Here is a 22,262-nt window from a genome sequence, read left to right on the forward strand (position 1 = left end):
ATCTGTTAGCCATAAATCTTAAGAAGATAACTGATATGGCAGCAGTAAGGTTTGGGAACAGATATATGAGAACTAGCCAATTTACACATTGTGCTATCTGGCTCTGAGCCATAAAAGTATTTTTTCTCAGTGCATTCTCTATACTTGCAGATGAACTCAGACTATACAGATTCCTGCAGCTGCAATGAATTTTTCTATTCTAATGACATGCAGTATCTTTTCTGCCATCTTCTGGGTTTTGGAATATTTTGTTGTTGTTGTTGTTGTTGAGTGGTTTTCACTGCTGCACAGAAAGTGAATTAGAAGTATAGCAAATGCATCTGCTTGGCATAAGAACAAAAACAGATTTGAGAAGCCTGGTATTAAACCCTAGATTTTAGAATTGCAGGTCTTGTGTTGTAATAATTAGAGGTTTTACAGAAAATTTTGATACAAAGAATTCAGGAGAGAGCCTTTCTTTATTCCAAGTAATCCCATCCCTTTTCTTCCCACTATGCACCAGTTATTTCCTATGGGATTTCACTGTCTTTGCTTATCCACCGATTTCCTAAACTCTAACAATAAACTGAAGGTTTTAATTATATGTTTTGTCTCAGAGTGCCAGGACTAGGAGTTCAAGAGATTAAAAAAAAATATATGACTCCAAACTTAATATGATGGATAATAAATTGATTCCACCCAACTTTGTAGGCTATATGGACTGCCAGAGCTGCTGGTCCTGTTGCCAGTCGCATGGCACACCCTAAGGCTGGAAGTCTGTGCATGCAGCCTGAAGTCATTCATCATAGCTCGTCTTCCCTCTTTGGCTAGGAATTCCATGCTAAATATATCTGCCAAGGATGCACCACAGAGTCCCGTCCTGCTGGATGGTTTGATAAAAAAAGTTTCAGCTCTCCAGTCCAAGAAATGGAATGCTGAAATAATGGTCTGAGTCACCACCATATTCTGTTTTTGCTGAATCATGTTAATACTTAGATGCTATGAACAAATCACTAGGAAATGTAATGTGTCAATTCATTCAGCAAGATTTATTCGCGATGAATTTTTCAGCCAGATTCCTTGAGAATTTGAGAAGAGCAAAATAAAAGTGGGGCTGAGCATTTAAACATAAGAGGTCTGATCCAAAGATGACTGCAGTCAGTAGATTTTACTCTATTTCTTGGGTCTTTGATATGGGATCTGGGTGAAAGAATTAGCTGTCTGGGATTTTTTTTATTGTTTTTTAAGATAAGATTAATGTATTAGCTAAAGAATAGCAGTCACTATTTCTTGACTTTCAGACGCTGCTTTATCTTTTGTTCTTCTGCATTTAAGGAGAGGTGTAGTGTTGTTTTTTAAGGTAGTAATTCATGTTATGTTATGCACCTAGGATTGATTTCAATGTGGGAGAGTTTTTGATATAGGATGAAATAACCAGCCAGATGCCAGGAGAAATTACAAAGCACTGAGTCAAACCTAGAAAAGACATGTTTGTCCCATTCAAAAAGACATTTTTTTTCTTAAGTATTTTACATGAGAAGCCTATGGTTTACGAAGCAAAAGAAAAAAAAAATCTCCGTAAAGAAAAAACAGCCATACCTGATACTCAAAGAATTTCATCCAAGAAGAAAGAGCAGAAGCCAAACCCTTGAAACAGTGTCATTGGTTGTCAGTTCTTTGGTGTTTTGTTGTTTGTTTTGGTTTTGTTTTGACTGGTTATCAGCAAGCCGTTATCTAATCCATTAGAAACGGCTCCATGAAGTCTATGGCAAATTTCAGGTTTGCAATGCTAATAAGGCACTTTATTAAGTAGATACCATGTGGTATTAATTGAAAACAATGTCTAAAAAGACTGCCAAAACCTGGAACTCTAATGCTACCGTTATAAGCTATGAATTTAAGACTTCTCTCCTATACTGTCAAGGAAGGGCATATCAGTAGAATTTTAAATTCTGCATAATGCAAATTTTAACAACATGATGCAGTGCCTAAGTGGTAGAACAGTTAAAATGTGAAAATAGAAAATGGACCTGTATGCCTGTCTCAAAAATGTTTCAGATAGTGTACACAAACTTTTCACAAGCTGTTTGTTTCTCTGCTGGATTGAATTTCCTGTCCCAAGTAGAGTTAAAAGTAGGTCATGAAACTTTTTTTTATAAATTTTGAGAATACTTTTTTTTTTTTACAGTCTTCCTTTCGAAAAGAGTTAGAAAATATTTGCCCTAGTTTAAAAAAAAAAAAATAATAATTAAACCTCAGTCTGAGACAAAACCTGGAACATTTCCAGCTAGAAAGTAGAAAGCAAGTAGAAAAATAGTAGGAATAGAATTCAGTACAAGTTATGCTAAAATGCTCCCTCCTGTATTATCACTTAAAAACAGATTTATAGAGTTTCCAAGGTCCAGCACTAGTCAGAAATTAGAAAATGACCAATTTATTTGAATGCCAACTTTCATAATTCAAACAGTTCATGTGTATGAGCTATGAGAGAGTTTATTTTAACCTGAGCAGACATCTGGCATAGAAAACTTCAGCACATGCGGCTGAAATTGCAGTTCAAACAAATGAAAAAAGGATGTTTCATAGCACAAATCATAAAGTGACCTTAATAACTACTGAATAAACCTCCATCTATGAAACCTGTCTGCTAATACAGCAATTTATGCTACTATTCTCTATTTCTGCTGCTGTTATTTCTGAATTATAGTTACATTTGCTCTTAAGCAAAATAGCTTGTTTTCCTTTTTAATATATTTTTTAACCTTCTTCAAGAAACATCTGTCATTGGTAAAATTTGGTGGATAACTAAAAGAGGAGATGTCTACTGTAAAGCAGTCTGGATTAATTGATAAACTGGGATTTGAGGGATCAGAGTTTTATAGGAAAGCAGATTATTTGGATGGGAGATACAGATAGAATTGTTTGGATGAAGGAGGGACCTAAAAATCTGAAATTTTCTTCACTCTACTTGCGGAAGTTTGCTTTCCTATTATAAAAACATCAATCATCTTGAAGCACACAGATATCCCCTGGACAGAATACCCTGCCTTGATGCTAAGAGAGCATCACCTTTGGATGGAAAGGGCTGTCATTCATTTCTTGTTTAAATTACGCCTGTTGCCTGACTGGAAACTTGGATCAAGTTCTTCCTTTCTTGCACCGATTCTTGGCTTCAATCACCATGCTGACTTATGAGTAATGACATCTGCAAAGATATCCTTTCTTAGGAAGATCAGTCATCATTTGCAGTGACACAAAAAAATATTTTTTTATAGACCTCTTTGGTCTCCTTTTCTCAGTGTTTCAGCACTCTAAATAGAATTACTTTTGGTGCAATGTTGTTTTTAGTTGTTTCATTGGGCACCATCACCAAGCAGTCTGGTTCTGTCTTCTCTGTAATCCTCCATCCATTTTTATCTATAGTCAGCAATTAAGATTCCCCTTCATCTCCTCTCTGGAGTGAATAAACCTGGGTCTCTACTACTTACATTCTCACTATTGCAGCCCAGGCTACAAGAGTAAAGACCATGTGAAAAGCCTTGCAAATTCAAGCAACCTGCCATCTCCTCATCCACTGAGCCAGGACTTCTCGTTGTAGAAAGCAATCAGGAAGATCAAGTATGTTTTAGCCAGGAAATCTCTGCCAGCTGTTCCTCAGCACCTCCCTGTCCATCATATCCTTGGAAATACCTCCCAAAGGGATTTGCTAGATACTCTCCCAAAGAACTGAGGTTAGGTTTACCAGTGTGCTTTCTTAAGTCCTCTTTCTTGTGCTTTTTGGAAGATGAGTGTGATGTTTGCCTTCTTCCAGTCACCATAATCTGTCAAGATCAGAGAACACAGTTTTACAGTGATAACTGAACCTGCCACATGCAGTCCTCTGAATTCTTTTGCTTATTTAAGCAGCCTCTCATTAATTTACATGTGTCACGATTGACATTCCCCCAGACTGTGCCACCAGGTGCAGGAGCTGGAAGGCCTGGAAGCGGACCTTGCCAGGACAGATTCAAGCTAAGAAAGCTTAGAGCTTGTGTCTGCTGTCTCTACATGGGGAGTCCTACGTCCAGTCCTTCACATACCTGCATATCCTTAAATCTCCTAGATTCCTAGATGCAGGTAACTTCACCTGAGTGCCATCCAGCTTCTACCTTTCTGTAGACAGCTGTTAATGTGCTAATTATCAGCTCTGCTGTGGAAAAAAAACAAAACAAAACAAAAAAAATAAAAAAAAAAAAAAAACACACCCTAATCATTGTGTTTTGGTCTTAAGGTTAGCAGTCTTGGCAAGCAATCCCATCATGGTGTTGAGGTTGAAGAGACAATCTTCTGATCTCTGTCAGCCTGGCTGTTTTGTGTAAGCAGTTGGTATTTATCAAGGCCATGATTTTCGCTTCCCTAACTGTCTTTTTGGTTTACTTTATTTTGTTTTACAACTCCTTTTTGACCTATCTCACTCGTAAGTAATCTGTTATAACCAAGGACAGTCAGGCCCATAGGGAAAAGGTTATATCTTTTATAAGACCAAATAATACAGTTGGAGGAAAAACAAGAAAGCTTTTTGTCTCAGAGGACTTTCATTAGTTTTCTGAGCCCAAAGCTTGTTCTCTGCCCTGACTGTATCTCTCGGTCTAATAAAAGATATTACTTCTTCCTACAAGCCTAGCCTGTTTATAGAATTACACAGCTGCAGTGACACTTCCATATGAGCAAGGGGACAGAAGCAGCTCACGTAATACAAAATCCTGTGTATACATTAAGGCTATATGTTGAATATAGTTAGCCTGAGCATAGATACAATTAATGCAGAAATAGATTGGGCTGATGAAAGAATTAGTTCAAAAGAAATACAACCCTATTAGCTATCTGGAGATGGGAACAAAGTTGTCACTGTATTAAAAGTGGGAATAGAGCTGGTGGAGTGGCTTAAACCTTGTGTTCATCAGGGAAATAGCATGTAACTGTAAAGAAATATTGAGGAAATTCTCTTAGCTACTGAAGTGAGATAATTGTGAATTTCATTAGCTGGGGGAGAAGGACATTGGTGAATATATTACTAGGTAGTCTGTTTTGGGTTTATTTGGGTGCCAGGGGCTTGGAGTTAGCACTGCTTGTTTGCCTAAAGACTTAGTCAATTTTGATTGTTCAAGAACTTTAAATATGTTAAAAGCTCAGAATGACATTTACTGAGAGTAGGACCATCATGTACTGTGTAATGCTTACACAGGGTTACTATTAATACTTCCTTTAGAAATTATGTAGACTGTATTTTCTCAGTTTCTAGAATGGATAAGTATTGAATTGATAATTGCAGATGTTCATGCCAGAAACGTGATAGCCCAGTCATGAGACAAAGATGTTCTGTAAGGACAATGTGTCCAGACAAATAAATCAGTGAACTTTTCTGGTTATTGAATGCTCTGGAGAAACTGCTTGTAATCTCTGTAACAGCAGCTATTAGAGGATATTATTCCATGAATAAATTTGTATATGAAAAATAGATGAATTATTCACTTAGGTTTAGTGCATCTTGTGTAGAAGCATTTTACCTTTCCTGTAGCAGTACAAATTCTCATTTAATGAGTGTTTTAATGCAATGAAAAGATTGCTGAGCATAAACCCCAGGTGTTGTGCTAAAAATGGAGACATATTCAAGACCTATTCTAGGAAGAAATATAGTTGTGTTTGCAGGTGTAGATATAGGGTTGGATCCCCAGCTAGACTAATGAGGCTTGTTTTCATTAAAACACTCCCAAGTTACATCAACCAAGAATCTAGCCATGAGTGTCTTGTGTTCAGCTTCACATTTGCAAGATGTGATTGCATTTTGGGAATGCAAAGAAGTGCAGGTAAAATGAATAATATATAACTAGTGTCAACACAGTTAATGAAAGTATCTAGAGTAAAGTGTTTAAATCAGAACTAATACTGATGGCCTAATAGTCTTCATCTGTGCTTTAGACAATGAACAGATGCCACACCAAATAGGCTCTTTTGACTTATTTTTTTTGCTTCATCATGAAGTAGTGGGATTACAGCATATTACCAAGGATAGTAAAGATGGCAATTAGTTTGACAGTGAAATTTTAAAATACTGTAATGCTAAGAAAAAAAAATAATAATAGTAATCATAATAAAGTAGCAGAAGCTTGTGCTGTAGTATCAAATAGTATTAATTTCTTCTTTCTACATTTATCAAAACCAGTAACATTCTCTTTGAAACAAGTATAACATAGGTGAACACTCAGAGAAGTGTAGTCCAGACAGACAAGAGCCATCTTTCAAGCAAGCACTCTTTGTCCTGAAAATATTTGTACCTTCTCTAGTGTGGCTGTTAACCCAAGGGCCTACAGACTGGAAGATAATTAGCATCCCCAGTGAAAACATTTGAATGTGCATTGGAAGATAACACAGTTGTACCCACAGGCTGTTGAAAAACAGGCCTCCAGGATTATGTTCCTGAGCTGTATCTAGCATTTGAAGGGATAATATTATTTTTCCTTTCCAGCTGAAGTAATTTCTCTCTTCTCTTGGGAAGGAGTTTAACATACTCACTTTCATCAGCAGAGCTATTATCTGACATATTCATGGATAGATATGCAGAGTTAGAGCATTCTTGAACATTGCCGACCCCTCAGGTAACTGGTTATATGGGGGAAACAGCCCCGTAGCTATCAGGGAGGTAACATGAACAGGGGGTAGTTGAAACTTGGGGAAAAATGAGGGTGAAGTGCTTAGTTTTAGTTATATCTCTAATGATGATCATGATTACAGTAAAAAGCTCCATTATACAGGTTGCTCCACTAACATATAAGGTAACACAGTTCCTACTTCTGTTTGCTTACAGTCATATCAAGTGGGTGCAGCTGAAAATGAGAAGCAGCAAGTCATCTGGGCAAATATTGTAGTTGTAATATGTTGAAGAAGTTAATTTGAGCCCAATGATTGATTTGTTAATGTAATCAAAAATAGGCATTTCTCCCTTCTTAAAAGTAGTAGGTCTTTTCAAATGGAAAGATATATATATATATTTTTAATTGGTATTATCCCTTGAAATTAAATCCTAGAAACACAATAGTGATGAGCATGGTATAGAGCTACTTATCTAGTTAACTAATCACTGGTGTATATGCCACAATATGTTTTTAGAAGGAGCTTTGCATTGTTACAATAACTTAAAAAAAAAAATAAAAAAAAATTAGTTGTTTAAAGTTCTCAGGTTCTTTGCACAATTTTAGCATTTTGTATGCTAAACATATAAACAAATCTATTATGGGAATACACTCTACTAGAAAATAAAATTCTCATCCCTTTCAAGTTAGATTTATAATGTGTTTCTGTGGTTTTAATTACCGAGATACAATGTTAATTTATTTTTGTGGCAACTTCCAGTGTCATTAGGGCAGTGATTTTCATTTGTAATAAAAATGTACTTTACTGATTCAACTATTCTAGAGAGGGCTTATTAGAGGCCTTCATCCTTCAAGCTAATGTTTTATTATTTTCCACAAGGATTCTTCATGTAAGCCTTCAAATATTTAACTACATATCACTTGCCATTTAAACGTTTATGATATGTAGATTGTTCTGTCAAGATTATTCACTGTAATAATAGCAAATACTGGCATTGTATAAAGCGATGAGTGAGTAAAATTACACTGCAGGCCATTCAGGTTCTCCAGAGCAATCTACTAAAAATGTTTTGTGTTGGTAGGCAAAACTCAGGTTTTTCCTATCCAAAATTCTTTAACCTTCCTGTTTGGTTCAACTGAAAGATAAAGCAGAACAAGTTTTTTTGCAAGCACTTCTCAAAGACTGCTTAGAAACTTTGTGTCTAAGTACCAGGCTAGTTTTTTTAGGTATCTGATTAAGATTAATAGTCTTAATAGTTATGCTAATAATTATATTAAATAATTATTATTAAATAATTTAAAAAAAATATATTATTAAATATATTAAATAATTAATAGTAATGCTATTTTAATGTTTTGGTTTGGTTTTAATTTTTAGTAGTAAATAATAGCCATGTAGAAATACTTGACATTTTTACAAAATTGTATCTGAACCCTTCTTTACTAGTCAATACTTTTTTCTTGCCCTCTCAGCATATGAGATCCATGCCCAGTCATTGCCTCTTTCTCTAATATAGAAGTACCCACTCCTTTATATGGATCCACTGAACTTGCCACCAGCAGATCTAGTTAAGATCTGGCTATTCTTTTGCAAAGTACTGATTACCAGTGAATACAGTGAGTTCCAAACTTGCTTTAAATGCCATATGTTAAGTAACGCATGAAAGTGTCATGTAAATATTTTTGACAGTATTTTTACAGTTCACCACTCAGCTGTGAATGCTGAACAGCATCACCATCAGTAAGAAAGACAATTACAGTTTTTCTGATGGTCATATGTCTCTGAGATCACTGAGGGTATCTTCAGAAGGCTGTAGGAGCACAGGTCTTACTTGGATGCAACCTTTCTTCTATGTAATTATGTCCTGTGGTATGTGAAAGGAAAGGAGCTAAATGCATTTTCTGTGCTGAAGGTGAGTGCTGGTAGTTAGAGAGGAAATTGCTTTTGATCCTTATCAGTTCAACATTTGGTTATCACTGTAACAATTCTGTCAGGGACTTTAGAAAAGAAGTGAGTACAAAAATAATTTCAGTAATGGTTTATTGATGCTGTAAAGGCCTGTGGGTTTGGAGCTGAGATCATCTGGAAAAGAAAATCTTAAACAGGATTATCTGGACCATATAGAGGGACAGACCCCTGGTATGAGATAGACCATTAACTATTTCCTGAAAGCACCTTTCCAGTGCTCAGTGCTCCTGGCTCCTGCTAGATCTTTAGGACTCTATCTGAACACATCTGCTCTCATTGTGGTCACATGTAGCAGGACGATGTTCTCTTTCATAATCCAGGTATCAATCACAACCATTTCCTCAAATTCACACTTGGCCTTTCTGTTCTCCACTTCCCCACATCTCATGGTCCAAAAGCAGCCTACAGAAGGAGGTGATACTTTCTTTAGAGAGTAGAGAAGAAAACTCCTGTTTGCTGTGGGCTTTATCCACCCAATGCATTTACGTGGTCTAAGCTGTTGCTTGTAACAGGTACTCTATTTGGTCAATGCTGTGCTAAGTTTATTGGTTCCTTTGCCATCATCTCTGATTCCTAACAAAGATGCTCTGTGCTGAGGGAGTAAAAAAACACCCCACAACCATATTTTCTGTACTACCAACTTCTCAAAAAAAATATGATCCAATACATCATTTGTAATATCTAGTCCTTAATGCACTGAAAATTGGTGACACTCTAGCCATTCAGACTGTGAGCGTGGGTTATACTGGAATAATATTTTCTAACATATCAGTGACAAAATGTTGCTTTGATTTACTAGCCAGCATCAAGCTAGTAAGTCAGTGACATATCCACCTTAGCAAGCCTCTTCTTATCTGACAACACTGAAAATAAATCCTGGATTTTAGGAACAAAGTATTGATCTATGTGTAAGCAAAGATTGTTTCAGTCTCTGCATTTGCCATTTAAGCGTCACAGGAACCTGTAGAATCAACAGAAAGTGGTTTATCATCTAGTGCTATGCTTACTGCAATGTCATGTTAGCTTCTCTGCAGTGATAAACTTGAAAGCAATTTTCAACTAACAGCTTATTTTTGTTTCCCTTTTTCACCAAAGGTCTTCTGACGTTTCCAGGCATGCTTTGATACAAACATGTAAAACAGAAATAAGTTAAACTGGCTGAAATTTCACGTGAATTTCTTGGTCTCTATCTGCAAAAATAATTTATACTTAGATTTTTTTTGGTCACTGTTGATGGTTTGTGAGCAGGTGTTTTATAGTCCCTGTGCATGGCAAGCATATTGCACTGTCATGTAAGAATAGGAGATGCCCTCATCACATCCTTCTGTGTGCTACATTTAAGAAAGAGTTGGCAAATTCCTCTGTGCTGAACAACAGAGAGCACAAGCTACTTTGATGTGGCATAGGTTTGAAAAGCTTCTAGACGGGTGTACATACGCTTCAAAATAGCTATATCATCTGTCCTGGACAGTGGTACATGTTCTCACACTACTTCCATAATAATTTCTTTGTCTCTCACATTGGTAATGAGAGGTGAATGTGTCTGAGGAGACAGGGGCCCAGATGTGCTGGCTGGGATAAAAGTAGCATCTTTTCACATGTGCCTTTTTTTGGCTTTTTATCTGATTTGGAAGGAGTGTTTTCATGCCAGTACATCATTGAATTGAGTAAGGCAGGAGTGATTTTTTTTTGGTGTCTTATTTACACTCTATCTCATGCTGAAGAGTTGTGTAGCGATTCCAACCATTATAAGTGCATATTTTAAACATGAGGTTGTTCTCTCTCAAAGGATTTCAGACAATATATTTGCATAGTATGTGCATCCTACGAATACTTCCCACATTGTCCCAAGTCCTGTGAATGCAACTCTTCTTTTTCATGCATCAGGAAATCACTGTAGCAATACTGCCCAGAGAGCGTTTGGCTGCTATATATATAGAGAGAGATGTAGATATGTACACACGCTTTTGTCTAAGTAGTGATGGAGTATTGCTTCATTTAAAATCCTTTTCCCAATGTAAATGGAAGAATTCTGTATGGTATACCTGAAAATATACATCTATATAATTCAAAACATTTTGCATCATATGAAAAGATAACCAGATATAGAGTTCATTGTGCAAGCAGTGGTGTAATAATTCTACTTATGCTTCAAAAATACAGCTAAGGTGAGGCCATTGAGATTAGTCCAGATGTTCTGTACCCTCACTGGGCCCTCTGCTTACCTAAACACATAATTCCTTGTCAGCCGCTTTTAATACAAACACAGATTTCTTTAGTACACAGGCCTGTACTAATGTGGTTATTCTGCTCCTGGGCTGGAGCTAGACACCAGCCTTTCTTATTCCTCACAGCTTGAAGTGATGAAGCTAATGCACAATTCGCCATGTAGATTTACTTCCAGAACTGACTCCCAGACTGCTAATTCTGTAGTTACATTCAAAGGGAGATTTTCATTGTGGGAAAAAAAAAAAATAATAATAATCCTAGGTGCTTCTAGGCATGTCTGCTTGCTGACCCTAACGCAAGGCAGAGTGGAGGTACCGAAGTCACTCAGTGCTGGCAACAGGCTGCTGCAGACACAGGTTGTTCAGACCTGGCCAACTTGCTCCGTTCTGAGGGATTCACTTCTCTGGTTTATTGGACTGGATTTGTTCAGAATCCTGTTCCATAAACCATTTCTCTCTAAGTAAAATAGTGCTGGGTTTGTCCTATGCTATTGCAATTTTGATTTATTTATGGAACTCTGCCCACAGAATTTTTGAGCCCTGCAACAGTGCAAATGCATTCCACTTTGTCAAACCCTTTCTGAAAAATCAAATCCCCAGAAAGCACCTTATTAAGCTGAAGGAAAAGCTGAGAGTCCATTGAATGTTCTTAAACTCTCAGGGAATTGATGAGAAGCAGAAATGTGCGGTGCATATTTTGCTGTTACCTGTAGAGAAGGAAATTCATACAGTTCAGTGGAAAATAGTATTTTTCATTGTTTGCTGCTGATTGGGTTTGATCAAAGGCTTGACAATGGTACAAAAATCCTATATATCATGGTCTAATAGGAGCTGCAGCAGTAACTGTGTCTGAGTACTTTCCTCTTTGATTTCATAAAGATTCACTGATGCCCCAGCATTGGGTGGATGAAGTTCAATTATAATTTATTTCTTTATTTAATTTAGAACTTGCGTGATTTAGATAAAAGACTTCCTCATAAACTGTTAAAACGCCTAATGAGAGGGAACTAGTGATTTGCAATTAAAAACCCAAGTGAGTGTATTTAACCTGGCCACAAATCTCAGCTTACTTGATGTAATCAGTTTCCCTGGAATAATTCAGACATCACTGAGCAAACTGGTCACGTAAAATGAAAGTGATATTCATGAATTTTACTCTAGAAATATGAAAAGTTTGATAGTCTACAGGAGGATTTGCCTCCTGAAGAGAAAAAGAAGTGTCTGTTGGGGGAAGATCCTTGCTTTCTCTTCTTTGGAGGAGGGAGATTCTATGAATGTCGTTTTAAGTTCTTTTATTTTTCTTAGCTGATAAACTATAATGAGGTGATAGTGTTGTTTCTACACAGTAAAATACATAGTAAAAAAAACATGTAAAAGTCGATATCAGACTTAATGACTAGTATCTGTCTTCAGTGAAGCTTCTTTTTTCCTTCCCAACTTGCTGCTGTTCACTGTGTAGGCTGGGTGATACATGACCAAGTCAGGTCACAGGATAATGTCTTAAAAGCGATTCTTCTTGTGTGGTTGCTGGCCTCCCTTATCTGTTGACCATAACTCCAGCATCTAGCAACTTGCTGGTGCCAGCCATTACATTCCTACCTCAATTTTCAGCGATGAGCAAACAAAAACTGCCTCCTTATAAAGGTTATTTTACCATTCAGGAAATATTAGAACATATCAGTAGCCTGCAAGAGCTTGCTTTCACCATGTATGGGCTGTGGCATAGGACTATGGAAGAAGGACTGGTGCTTTCCCTGTGAGTGCTTGGTGCCACAGCAATCCCTGGGCACCACCAGAATTTCCAGGGGAGTTTCCTGAGGCAGCTATCCATGGTGGAGCCACCAAATGGCAAGGGGACAGTGTCTGGGTCAAAGAACAGGCTATACAGAGTGTTTGGCTTTAAATTTGGAGGCAGTGGGAAAGATATCACTGTCATTTTCATTAATAGCCTTGTTTGGGTCTTCAAGGAAAAGATGTGTTAAGGTTTTCAGGGGACAGGAGAGAGAGAGAAAAAAAAAAATATATATATATATATATATATATATATATATGAAAGGTGAAAGCATGAGCTGTGGGACCATACAGCAATGTATTTTGTCCTATCTCCCTCATAACACAAAAGGAGGAACAGGAGGTGAGGGGAAGTTTCCTGAGAGTAAGAAGTATCTGAAAGAAAAAGGAGAATCAAAGGCTAAAGAGAAAGAAGAAGGGACCCAAAGTGACTGGAAAGATGAATCAAAACTGGATGAAGTGAAAGCAAGAGAAAACCTAGGTCCCTTTACCAACCAAGAAAGAGCAAGATGGGAAAAGGCATAGGAAACAGCAGGGAAGATCAAGGGAAAGAAAAGTAAAGAGGAAAGAAAGTGTGCTGGAAGTACACAGGGAAATGGCAGGAGTCATTGCAATATGGGAAAGAGCAAAATAACCCCAGGTTAGGGAGCTGCTGAGAGAGTACTGGATTCACAGAGAGGACTTGTGAAGGGGAAAAAAAAGGTGTTTTATAAAGATAAAAGAGAAGACACTTAGAAATGGCAAATGATAGATTAAAACCACCAAATTTCAAATGAAAGGAAAAGTAGTAATAAAGAAAGTAAGCAAGAGATGAAGGGGGCGGGGGAGCAGAGTGAGGGACCATTAGAATGACACCACTGGCTTGCGGAAATGGTTTATTATCTTTGAGATGTGGTGATTTACTATACTTTCCAAAAAATCACACCATTAGAGTTCCTCTGGAAACTTGGCCTAAGCACTAAGCACTGCTTCATGAGTGGAACACATGGTGAGAGCAGCTACGTAGCCTATACTTTTTTCTCCCTATATTCAACATTTGTCAATGGTCTAAAACATCCAATTATAACTTCTGGCACCAGTCTGGGTGCATGAGGCCTTGAGAAAATGTTGAGTCGAGAACTGGAAGGCAAACAAACAGCACGTTACCAGCAGGTAGCTTTCCATTAGCTTCTTTATTTCTATTCACTAAGAAAAGAAATTTGGGCAGGCTCCGAAGTGAAACGTTTTGTTAACTGTGTGCTGTGTTATTTGATCATGTGCTTTGGCTTTGAGGAAAGAAATCCTTACTTAGGTCATTTGCACTTCTGTCTATGATCAGTTAATAAAACAAATAGACTACTTCAAGTGTTGTAATTATGATCCTTAAGCCACAAGATTTAAAACTAAACTTGTGTGCTCACATTCTCCTCACATAGCTTGAAAACAGCAGAGTGAGTCCATTCCTTCTAGTCCAGAGGCAAATTAAAGCAATAAAACATACTGCACAAAATAATAAATGCACTTAACTATATAGGTTTCCTTACACAGAATGCAGGAGAAACAAGTGCTGCTATGCATTATACAATTTGTTGAACATAGTCTTTTCTATTGATTTTAACAACTTATTTGCTGAGTATTACCTAAGCTTCAGTTGAGAAGTCAAACAGAAAGCTTTCCAACTAACCCGTTGTATTAGGAAATTTTGTGTGAAGTCCTCGGTTCTTTAATCAAGCTGAGGATTACGAAGGCCATTGGCTTACCCAAGGCCACCAGACTTTTTGCAGATGTGTTTGACCGACTGTTGGGTGATGGCTGTGGGGTTGAGCAAATGGGACTCTACCCAGGTAACAGAGTGTCCCCAAAACTTTTAATTGCTGACCATATCTGAATGACAACCAAAACATGTCTTTTTTGGCTTACGTTCTGTGAGACAGTCTTTCATCTGTAGGGTTTTGGCACTGATTTCCAAGTCACTTGGATATATTAAACATCAATTGAGTGCCTGAGTTATCAGGCATATTGTGTGCAAAACTATTTTCATGTTTTCCTGCTTGGATCTTCCCTAAACTGCTGTCCTAGCAATCTCTGTAAATGCTGAGTCCAGACTTCACAAAAAAAATGTTTTCCTATATTAGTTTTTTGTTCTGTCATTCTTGAGTCTTGCCAGCACACCTGGGATTTGGAAACTCCTATTTGAATGCTGTCTTGTGAGACGATCATGACATCTCTTCCAGTCATTTGAATTTACTATATTTTGGAAAGCAGCGGGGTGTTATTAATGCATATTTCTTTTGGTGAAGTCCTTACTTGCGAAAAGTGAGTTCCTAAAGCAGGTTAGACCCAGGTGAAATTCGAGAAGGGAATTTCTGAAGAATTTTTTTGGTACTGCAGGCACGGATGTTGGTGTTTCCACAGGTGACCAACTCTCTTAGGAGCTGCTAATGGAACAGCTCCTTAATAGTGCTGTGTGCAGGCATTACCATCAGAGATCTTTCTTAGACTGTAGTAAAACCAACACCTTGTTCACTTTTTCTTTTTTCTTTTTTTTTAAGGAGGCCAAGAAAGTCAAGAAAAGAGAGCAAGGAGGAGTGATAGTAAGTTTAGGTGTTCGGATCAGTTCCAGTAGCAGATGTAATGATGTTTTGCAGCTGTCCAGAGGGGCTTTGACAGGCCTGAGAGGTGGGCCTGTGTGAACCTCTCGAAGTTCAGCAAGGCCAAGTGCAGTTTGCTACCTCGATTGGGATAATCCTGAGCACAAATATAGGCTGGGTGGAGCATGGATTGAGAGCAGCTCTGGGGCTGTTAGTAGATGAGAATCTGTCAATGTGCTCTTGCATCTTAGAAAGCCAACCATATCCTGGGCTGCATCAAAAGTCGTGTGGCCACCAGGGTGAGGGAGGTGATTCTCCCCTTCTACTCTGCTCTTGTGAGACCCCACCTGGAGTGCTGAGTTCACCTCTGGGGAACCCAGCATAAGAAGGACATGGAAGTACTAGAACAAGTCCAGAGGAGGGTCACAAAGATGATCAAGGGACTGGGGCTGGATCACTTCTACAAAGACAAGCTGAGAGAGTTGGGGCTGTTCAGCCTGGAGAAAAGAAGGCTCTGAGGAGACCTAATAGTGGTTTTCCAATACTTAAAAAAGGCCTACAGGAGAGCTGAGGAGAGAGTCTGTCAGGAAATGTAGTGATATGACAAAGGGTGTAACGTCTGTTAACTAAAAGAAGGTAGATTTGTATTAGATAAAAGGAAGAAAACTTTTGAGGGTGGTGAGGCCCTGGCACAGGTTGCCCAGAGAAGCTGTGGATGCGCCATCCCTGGAAGTGTTCAAGGCCAGTTTGGATGGGGCTTTGGGCAACCTGATCTAGTGGAAGGTGACCCTGCTCATGGCAGGGGGTTGGAACTAGCTGATCTTTATGGTTCTTTCCAACCCAAACCATTCTATCATTTTATGATACTATGATTTTTTGTGATTGTCCTCAACTATGATCACACCAGACCACTGTATTTTTCTCAATTAACCAACAGAGTTTTAATTATATGTTACGCTGCCAGCAGAGTTCACTGGTTTTGTGTGGAATATTTATATTGTGGGTTTGATTGTGGAAAAAATCTGCCTGTAAGCTCTGTCCTAGAGGCATTATAGATTTTAGTGTTCCAAATTCTGTATAAATCACTGCCTGGAAGTTGGAAATATGCATAAAATAGATTTTGTCTGTTTTAATATTGATTTCAAGTTATAGGTCTTCCATAATGCATATTTCATACAGGCAAAAATTTCTAATAAGGAAGCACCTTTGTAAAGGGAGGTCAATTCTTGTCTCTGCTAGTGAAAGAGGAGAGACAAATCCATACTAGGAATGATGGTAGAGGGGCTAACAAGCGGGGAAGTGGGGTGATCAGAGACTGTACATTGGGTAGTAAAGGGAAGAGAATATTAACAACTTTTACATCTTCATAATTTTGTATCTGAATGTAGCAGAGTGAACACTGTCATTAAAATAAGTGAAAGAAATTTCATCTGAAGTAAAAAGCACTATAAATGACAAAATTCACATGGAGCAAAGAAGACAGGTACAGTGCTTAATAATCACATGTATTGTTCTAAATAAATCAACCAGAATTAATGTCAGATTCTGTTACTGCCTGATCTAGTCTCTCATTTCAACTATCAGAGGCAGCACAAAAGAAAAAGAGAAGCAAAAGCAGAAGCAGCAGATGTTTTGCAAAAGCAGTTAAGCGAGAGGTAGAGCTGTAGAGGAAGCTTCATACCATCCCCCTTGCTGTTTCAGCAATAGCTACGTTTGCTTTTGCTGCATTGACATGCTCAAATTGTCATCAATAAATGTTGATTCGTTTTCGCCTAATAACAGTAAGCAGCTCACACTCAAAATCAATTTCAACTTTATTGGCAAGGCACTGCACATTTGTCTTTACCATGACTGTGCTGCATAAAGGAACAATTGAACTGAAAATTAAATGAACAATAATTGAAAATAAAATGTGTCTTTTTAAAGGAAAATTAGTGCTATGCTAAATTTGTAGCAATCAGTTATGTTGTGCTCTTTTCTGTTAAAAATGTAGAATGGCTTGTGCTAAAAAGTTAATTATATAAATATGTACACAATAATGTACATAATTAAAAGTGGACTTTACCCTCAAAAAGATACAAAGGCTCTTCAGAAACTTCATAGGGTTTTAAATCTGGCAAAAGCAGTACAGTATCTGCGGTAATTAGGCTTTCAACATATTTGGATATGCTAATTGGATCCAAGTTCTAATTAGATTCTTTATGCGACTGAGAATGACAATCACTGAATTAATTTAGTGTACTTTTATTCTTAACTTAGTGCTGTTTTCAATATTTCTAATACAGAAAATGTAGACTACCAAATGCTTTGCTTTGTAGGATAGAAGTGATTTATCTCATAGAGTGTATGGTGCACACGCTTCAAATCCATTCGCTGTGTTTCACAGCCCTATTAATGTAACACAGTTCAGCAGTTAGGTTTTTCAGCTCAAACTGTTGGGCACCTTTGCCAGACGAGGGGTGAGGTTCTGGAACCTGTCAGCAGTTCATTGGTGTTTCTGTTAACAGCTAGGCATGCTGTGGAGGAGGTACTGAAAAAGCAGAGCTGGCTCCAAAGTCCTGTGAAGTCAGTCATTGTCCTTCTGTTGTTTTTTGGATTTAATGCTGGTATTTTTACAGGCCAGATGAATTTTGCAATTAATTCCAAAAATGAAACCAGTAAAGCTTGTACATGTTGCCAAGGGTCTATTGCTCTGTACCGTAGATAATCATCTATCATCATGTAAGAATGTAGGATAGTTATATTTTCAGAGGAACTAAATTACAGGTCACTATCTACTAAACTCAGATTAAAAGGCAGTTAGCCTTAGAGAAATCCCAGAGCAAAAGCTTCTGTCCATAACAGCCCAACAAATATGGTAGCACCAATGCAAAACATCTCATAGCTGAATTCCTTTCTCTGCACCATCTATTGCAGTCCTTTCTAAATACTTCAGTGTGCCTGTGTGTTTTTCTTAGTCATTTTTAAATGGGATTTTTAACCTAGCTAAAAATCACTGCTGTTTCATTATCAATGAGTAGTATAAGTTTTAATTAAAACCAGTTAATTCCTTTCATCAGAGTTCCACTAGGAACGATGGGCTGGAGCAGACAGCATACTGAAATTATGGTAGCTATTATTTCTCCAATTAGTGTATCACTGGAAGTCAGGAAGTATCACTGGAAGTACTTTTACAGCCATACTACTTCTCAAATCTTTTTCATTAATACAGAAGTCCTCCCTGAGCTCTTCTAAGGCAATACATGTTCCAACCCTGGACGCTGTCATCCATTACACTCTGGTATTTAAAAGCACATATATCCCTAATTGCTTCATTTGCAATTTAAAGATGAATCTGTCCACAAACTCTTCTCTGACTTTCTGTCCCATCGATTCCAGAAGGTGTTCTGTTTATTTCATATGTTCTTGCTTAAGAGAAGTGATTTCATGGGTGATGCAGAAACAAATTCTTCTTTCTCTTTCAGCTTGGCTGCTGGAATCCTGTCACTGGTCTGAATGGGTCACTAACTGACAGAAAGTTGGAGAATAACATGCGAGGAGTTGTTCTGCGTGTGGTGACTGTGCTGGTAAGCAGAGATCCTCATTTTGCACTTGAAGGAATGTTGTTTCTCCATCTTTCCTCATCTTCTTGACTAAGGGTAATTGGAAAGGATTTTTATTAGCTACATCATATTACCAAGAACTTAGTCAACGTTAAGAGTCTAAATTCTGCTTGTCAATACCAGAGTAAAGGAGCAATTTCCATGAAATAAAATTATCAGTAAAGTTCATTTCAGAACATGAATCAAATGCATTAAAACCTTCCACAGGCACATACTAAGTTAGATAACACAACCATATGAACTGATAAAGGTAACTTCAAATGTCCTGTTAGCTAAAGTTACCTAGCTGAAACTCTAAATGATTCATAAGATGTAGCTGCCTTCCAATTACCTTCCCAAAATGAATACAGCCTGACACAAATTGCTGCACTCAGAAAAATATTCAAGATTATTTTAGGGGGAGCGATGTTAGTTCAGTAAAATGCTTACTGCTCCCTCCTGGTTCCTTCAGCCAGGTGTCTCCATTGTGGACACTTTGCATTAAGCAGCTACTGTTGGTTTAAAGCTGAACAGACATTATCTACCAGGACAGGAAGATATTCGTTGAAATCAGGCCAGTTTATTCCCTGTCATAAGCTTTGGCTGCTCAATTGCTTGTTAGAGGGGAAAAAAAAATAAAGAAAAATAAATATATGTGAGATGTATAAGCTTCTTTGGAGCAATGTCCCCTTCCCACCAACCCACCCTCACTCCACAGAAAGAAAAAAGAAAATAGAAAAAACTGCAATATCCCTTGAGGTGTATAAATACATTGATAAATACCTGGTGGGAGGGTGCAAAGAGGATAGAGTAAGGCTTTTCAGTGGTGCCTAGTGACAGGACAAAAGGCAGTGGGCACAAGCAGAAACAGGAAGCACCTTACTGTGTGGGTGGCAGAACCCTGTGCAGGTTGTCCACAGAGGCTGCGGAATCTCCATCTCTGGAGGTATTCAGAAGCCATCTGGACATAGTCCTGGGCAACCAGCTCTAAGTTGCTCAGCCCAAACGAGAGGGTTGGACCAGATGACCTTTCTACCTCAACCTCTCCATGACTGCATGAAAGTTGACCCAGGGCTGCAGAACCGTGCTACATTATTATATTGAGCTACTTCCCTATCTCTCCCATCCATGTTTTTCACTGTGGGTTTTGTGTTTGAGGGCCTGAATGTTTGCTTATAAAGAAAAGGGTAAGAGCGGATCTCATTGCTGATGATAAAGGAAAAGTCTCTGTCAGGGATAGAAGGTGGAAACACTAGAGTGAGCGTCAGCCCTTCAATTATTTCTTGTGTCTTTAGAAGCTATTATTTGTCCGGGTTCCCAGTCTGTTCCATCTCTTAGTATGCTAGCAGATGTCTTGCCATAGTGTCTACAAAACAACGTGAAACAAAACAAAAAACCACACACACACACACACACACACACAACTCACAACTAAATAAGAAGGACGAATTAACAGAAGTAGACAAAGCAGTAGGGTTCTTTCATACTTCATTAATTGCATGGTCATCAAAATAGCATCATAATGACAGTGACTGATCTTTGTTCTGCCTGGTATGTATTTTAATTGATTCAGTATAATTTTGTGTTGACAAAAATGTTCTGTGGATGTTGTCTAGCAAAATAGAGTTGTCTAGCAAAAACAGATTGGTGTCTTTGACTTTTTTTTCTTATTTCTTCTCCTTCCCTCACTCTATTCCTCTGACTTCATACCCAGTTATCAATCATTTTAGTTAGCACGCTAGAGAATATTCTTCTTTCAAGTTATTATAGTATGAATATTTAGCAACTTGCAAACATACAAAAAAAAAAAAAGGCATTAGTTATGCTGATAGGATTCCATGTTAATAATAAAAACAATTGCATTTAATGTTCAGCGCACATCACATGTCAGTTCAGGCTCCTCTCCTGGCTGCAATCCTCATGTGATGTAAGCATATTCCAGTTTTGGTTTTGTTGACAGCTTTAAAGCACAACTAGTGAAAAACACAATTACTCTGAATTGTGCTTTGTTGAAATCCACTAATCTACCATTTTGAAAACTGACTCATTTTATATAGAATATGCACTGAAGGCAATATATGAGGAAGATGAGAATGATTCATGTTGGCTTCATAATGTAAGGATCCACTTATTCTCTTAAATAGTAGAGCTTTGTGTGGTTGTTCAGTGCAACATAGACAAAATCATCTGAGACCCACATTACAAACTGAGGTTCATTTAATTTTACGCAGCAAAGACAAGAGACAAGGGTTTTGCAAACTGGGTGAATTGAGGGAAAAAGTAAATACTTAAATTCGTGAGTCAAAAATGGTATTTTTCACCAGCACTTCCCTTGATTGTGTACTTTCACCCAAATGCCAGAAATCAGGAGGATAAAATACTGTTTCTCCCTTATCCACAAACTGTAATGGCTGAGAGAGAGAAGCAGACAGGCAGACACTGACAGCAAATCAGGCTGCTAACTGAAACCCTGAAAAGAAGTTGGACGGTGCAGATGCCAGAATTGCAAAGTGATTATTATTTCTAACCTTATGCAGTCTTTAGATGTTCATAGATGTCGCTACTGCTCCTGTGGGTGACAGAGCATTATATAGGGTGCTTACCCTGTAGCAGTTTCTCTTACTACACGTAAGTAAGGGTTATTCATGAAGATATGCTGGTTTCTAAATTGTAGTTTGATCTGAGAATTAAAATGTACCTGTTATTAGCATATCATTACTTCAAACATAGCGGTTGATTTGCGATTAAGTTATATGGCCTTTGCTTGTTACTAATTTGAGCTTGGTTCCCATCTTCATTCAAGTAGCTTAATGCAATGGGACAATTCTGTTATTTTTTCCGGAACAGAAATAGATAAAATTTGGATTTGAGTGAAGTCATGGCTGAGATGACACAACACTGTGAAAATGAACCAAATCATGCAAACAGTGTATTAATGCTTGTTTTCTCTACTTCAAAAACTAGACTCTTAGTCCCTCTATTTGTTGGTATTCAGTTTGATCTTACAAAAACTTGGTCATCAAAGACACCAACTAGAATTTCATTTAGACCTATTTATTTTACAGCAGTTATCAAAGGAAAATTGCTGTTAAGATACGGCCTTTAATTTTGTTATTTCAACTTATACTTGTCTGGTCAAAATGTAGTGTCTTTGAAATCAACAGAACTATTTTATATAAAAAAAGACCATAGTAATAGATGGAAGTCCATTGTTCTTCCATGTTTATGTCTGTTGTATAGGACTAGCATATTTAATGTGTGCGATGAAAAATGTAAGACTTGATACGTGTATAGGAGGGATTTTACCCATCAACTTTATTTTATTTTATTTTGTTACCATCCTTCCTTTTCCATCTTTCTCTGAGTTCTTCAATTAAGTCTATACATTTCTGTTAAAATAAAGTGAATTATTAATAACAATAAGTTATTAAATATTATTATTAATTCTGCCAGTTTCTAACAGTATTATCTTGATCTGGGAAAACAGGAAGGCTTACACGAAAATTAAATAATAA

The 22,262-nt window shown here is 37.6% G+C and overlaps 1 protein-coding gene across 5 annotated transcripts in view; it reads left to right on the forward strand.

Annotated features, from left to right (window-relative positions):
* GRID2 (glutamate ionotropic receptor delta type subunit 2) overlaps positions 1-22,262 on the forward strand; it is a 781,470-nt gene that overhangs the window by 616,505 nt on the left and 142,703 nt on the right. For all 5 annotated transcript variants that reach the window (XR_011096421.1, XM_068681714.1, XM_068681715.1 and 2 more), the window contains one exon: positions 18,631-18,732. Coding sequence is in view for 4 of the 5 variants with exons in the window: in XM_068681714.1 (XP_068537815.1) it covers positions 18,631-18,732 (102 nt within the window). In the remaining variant the exon portion in view is untranslated. The remainder of the gene's footprint in view (positions 1-18,630; positions 18,733-22,262) is intronic.

Source organism: Anas acuta, chromosome 4 (assembly GCF_963932015.1).
Source record: "Anas acuta chromosome 4, bAnaAcu1.1, whole genome shotgun sequence".
Taxonomy (NCBI): domain Eukaryota; kingdom Metazoa; phylum Chordata; class Aves; order Anseriformes; family Anatidae; genus Anas; species Anas acuta.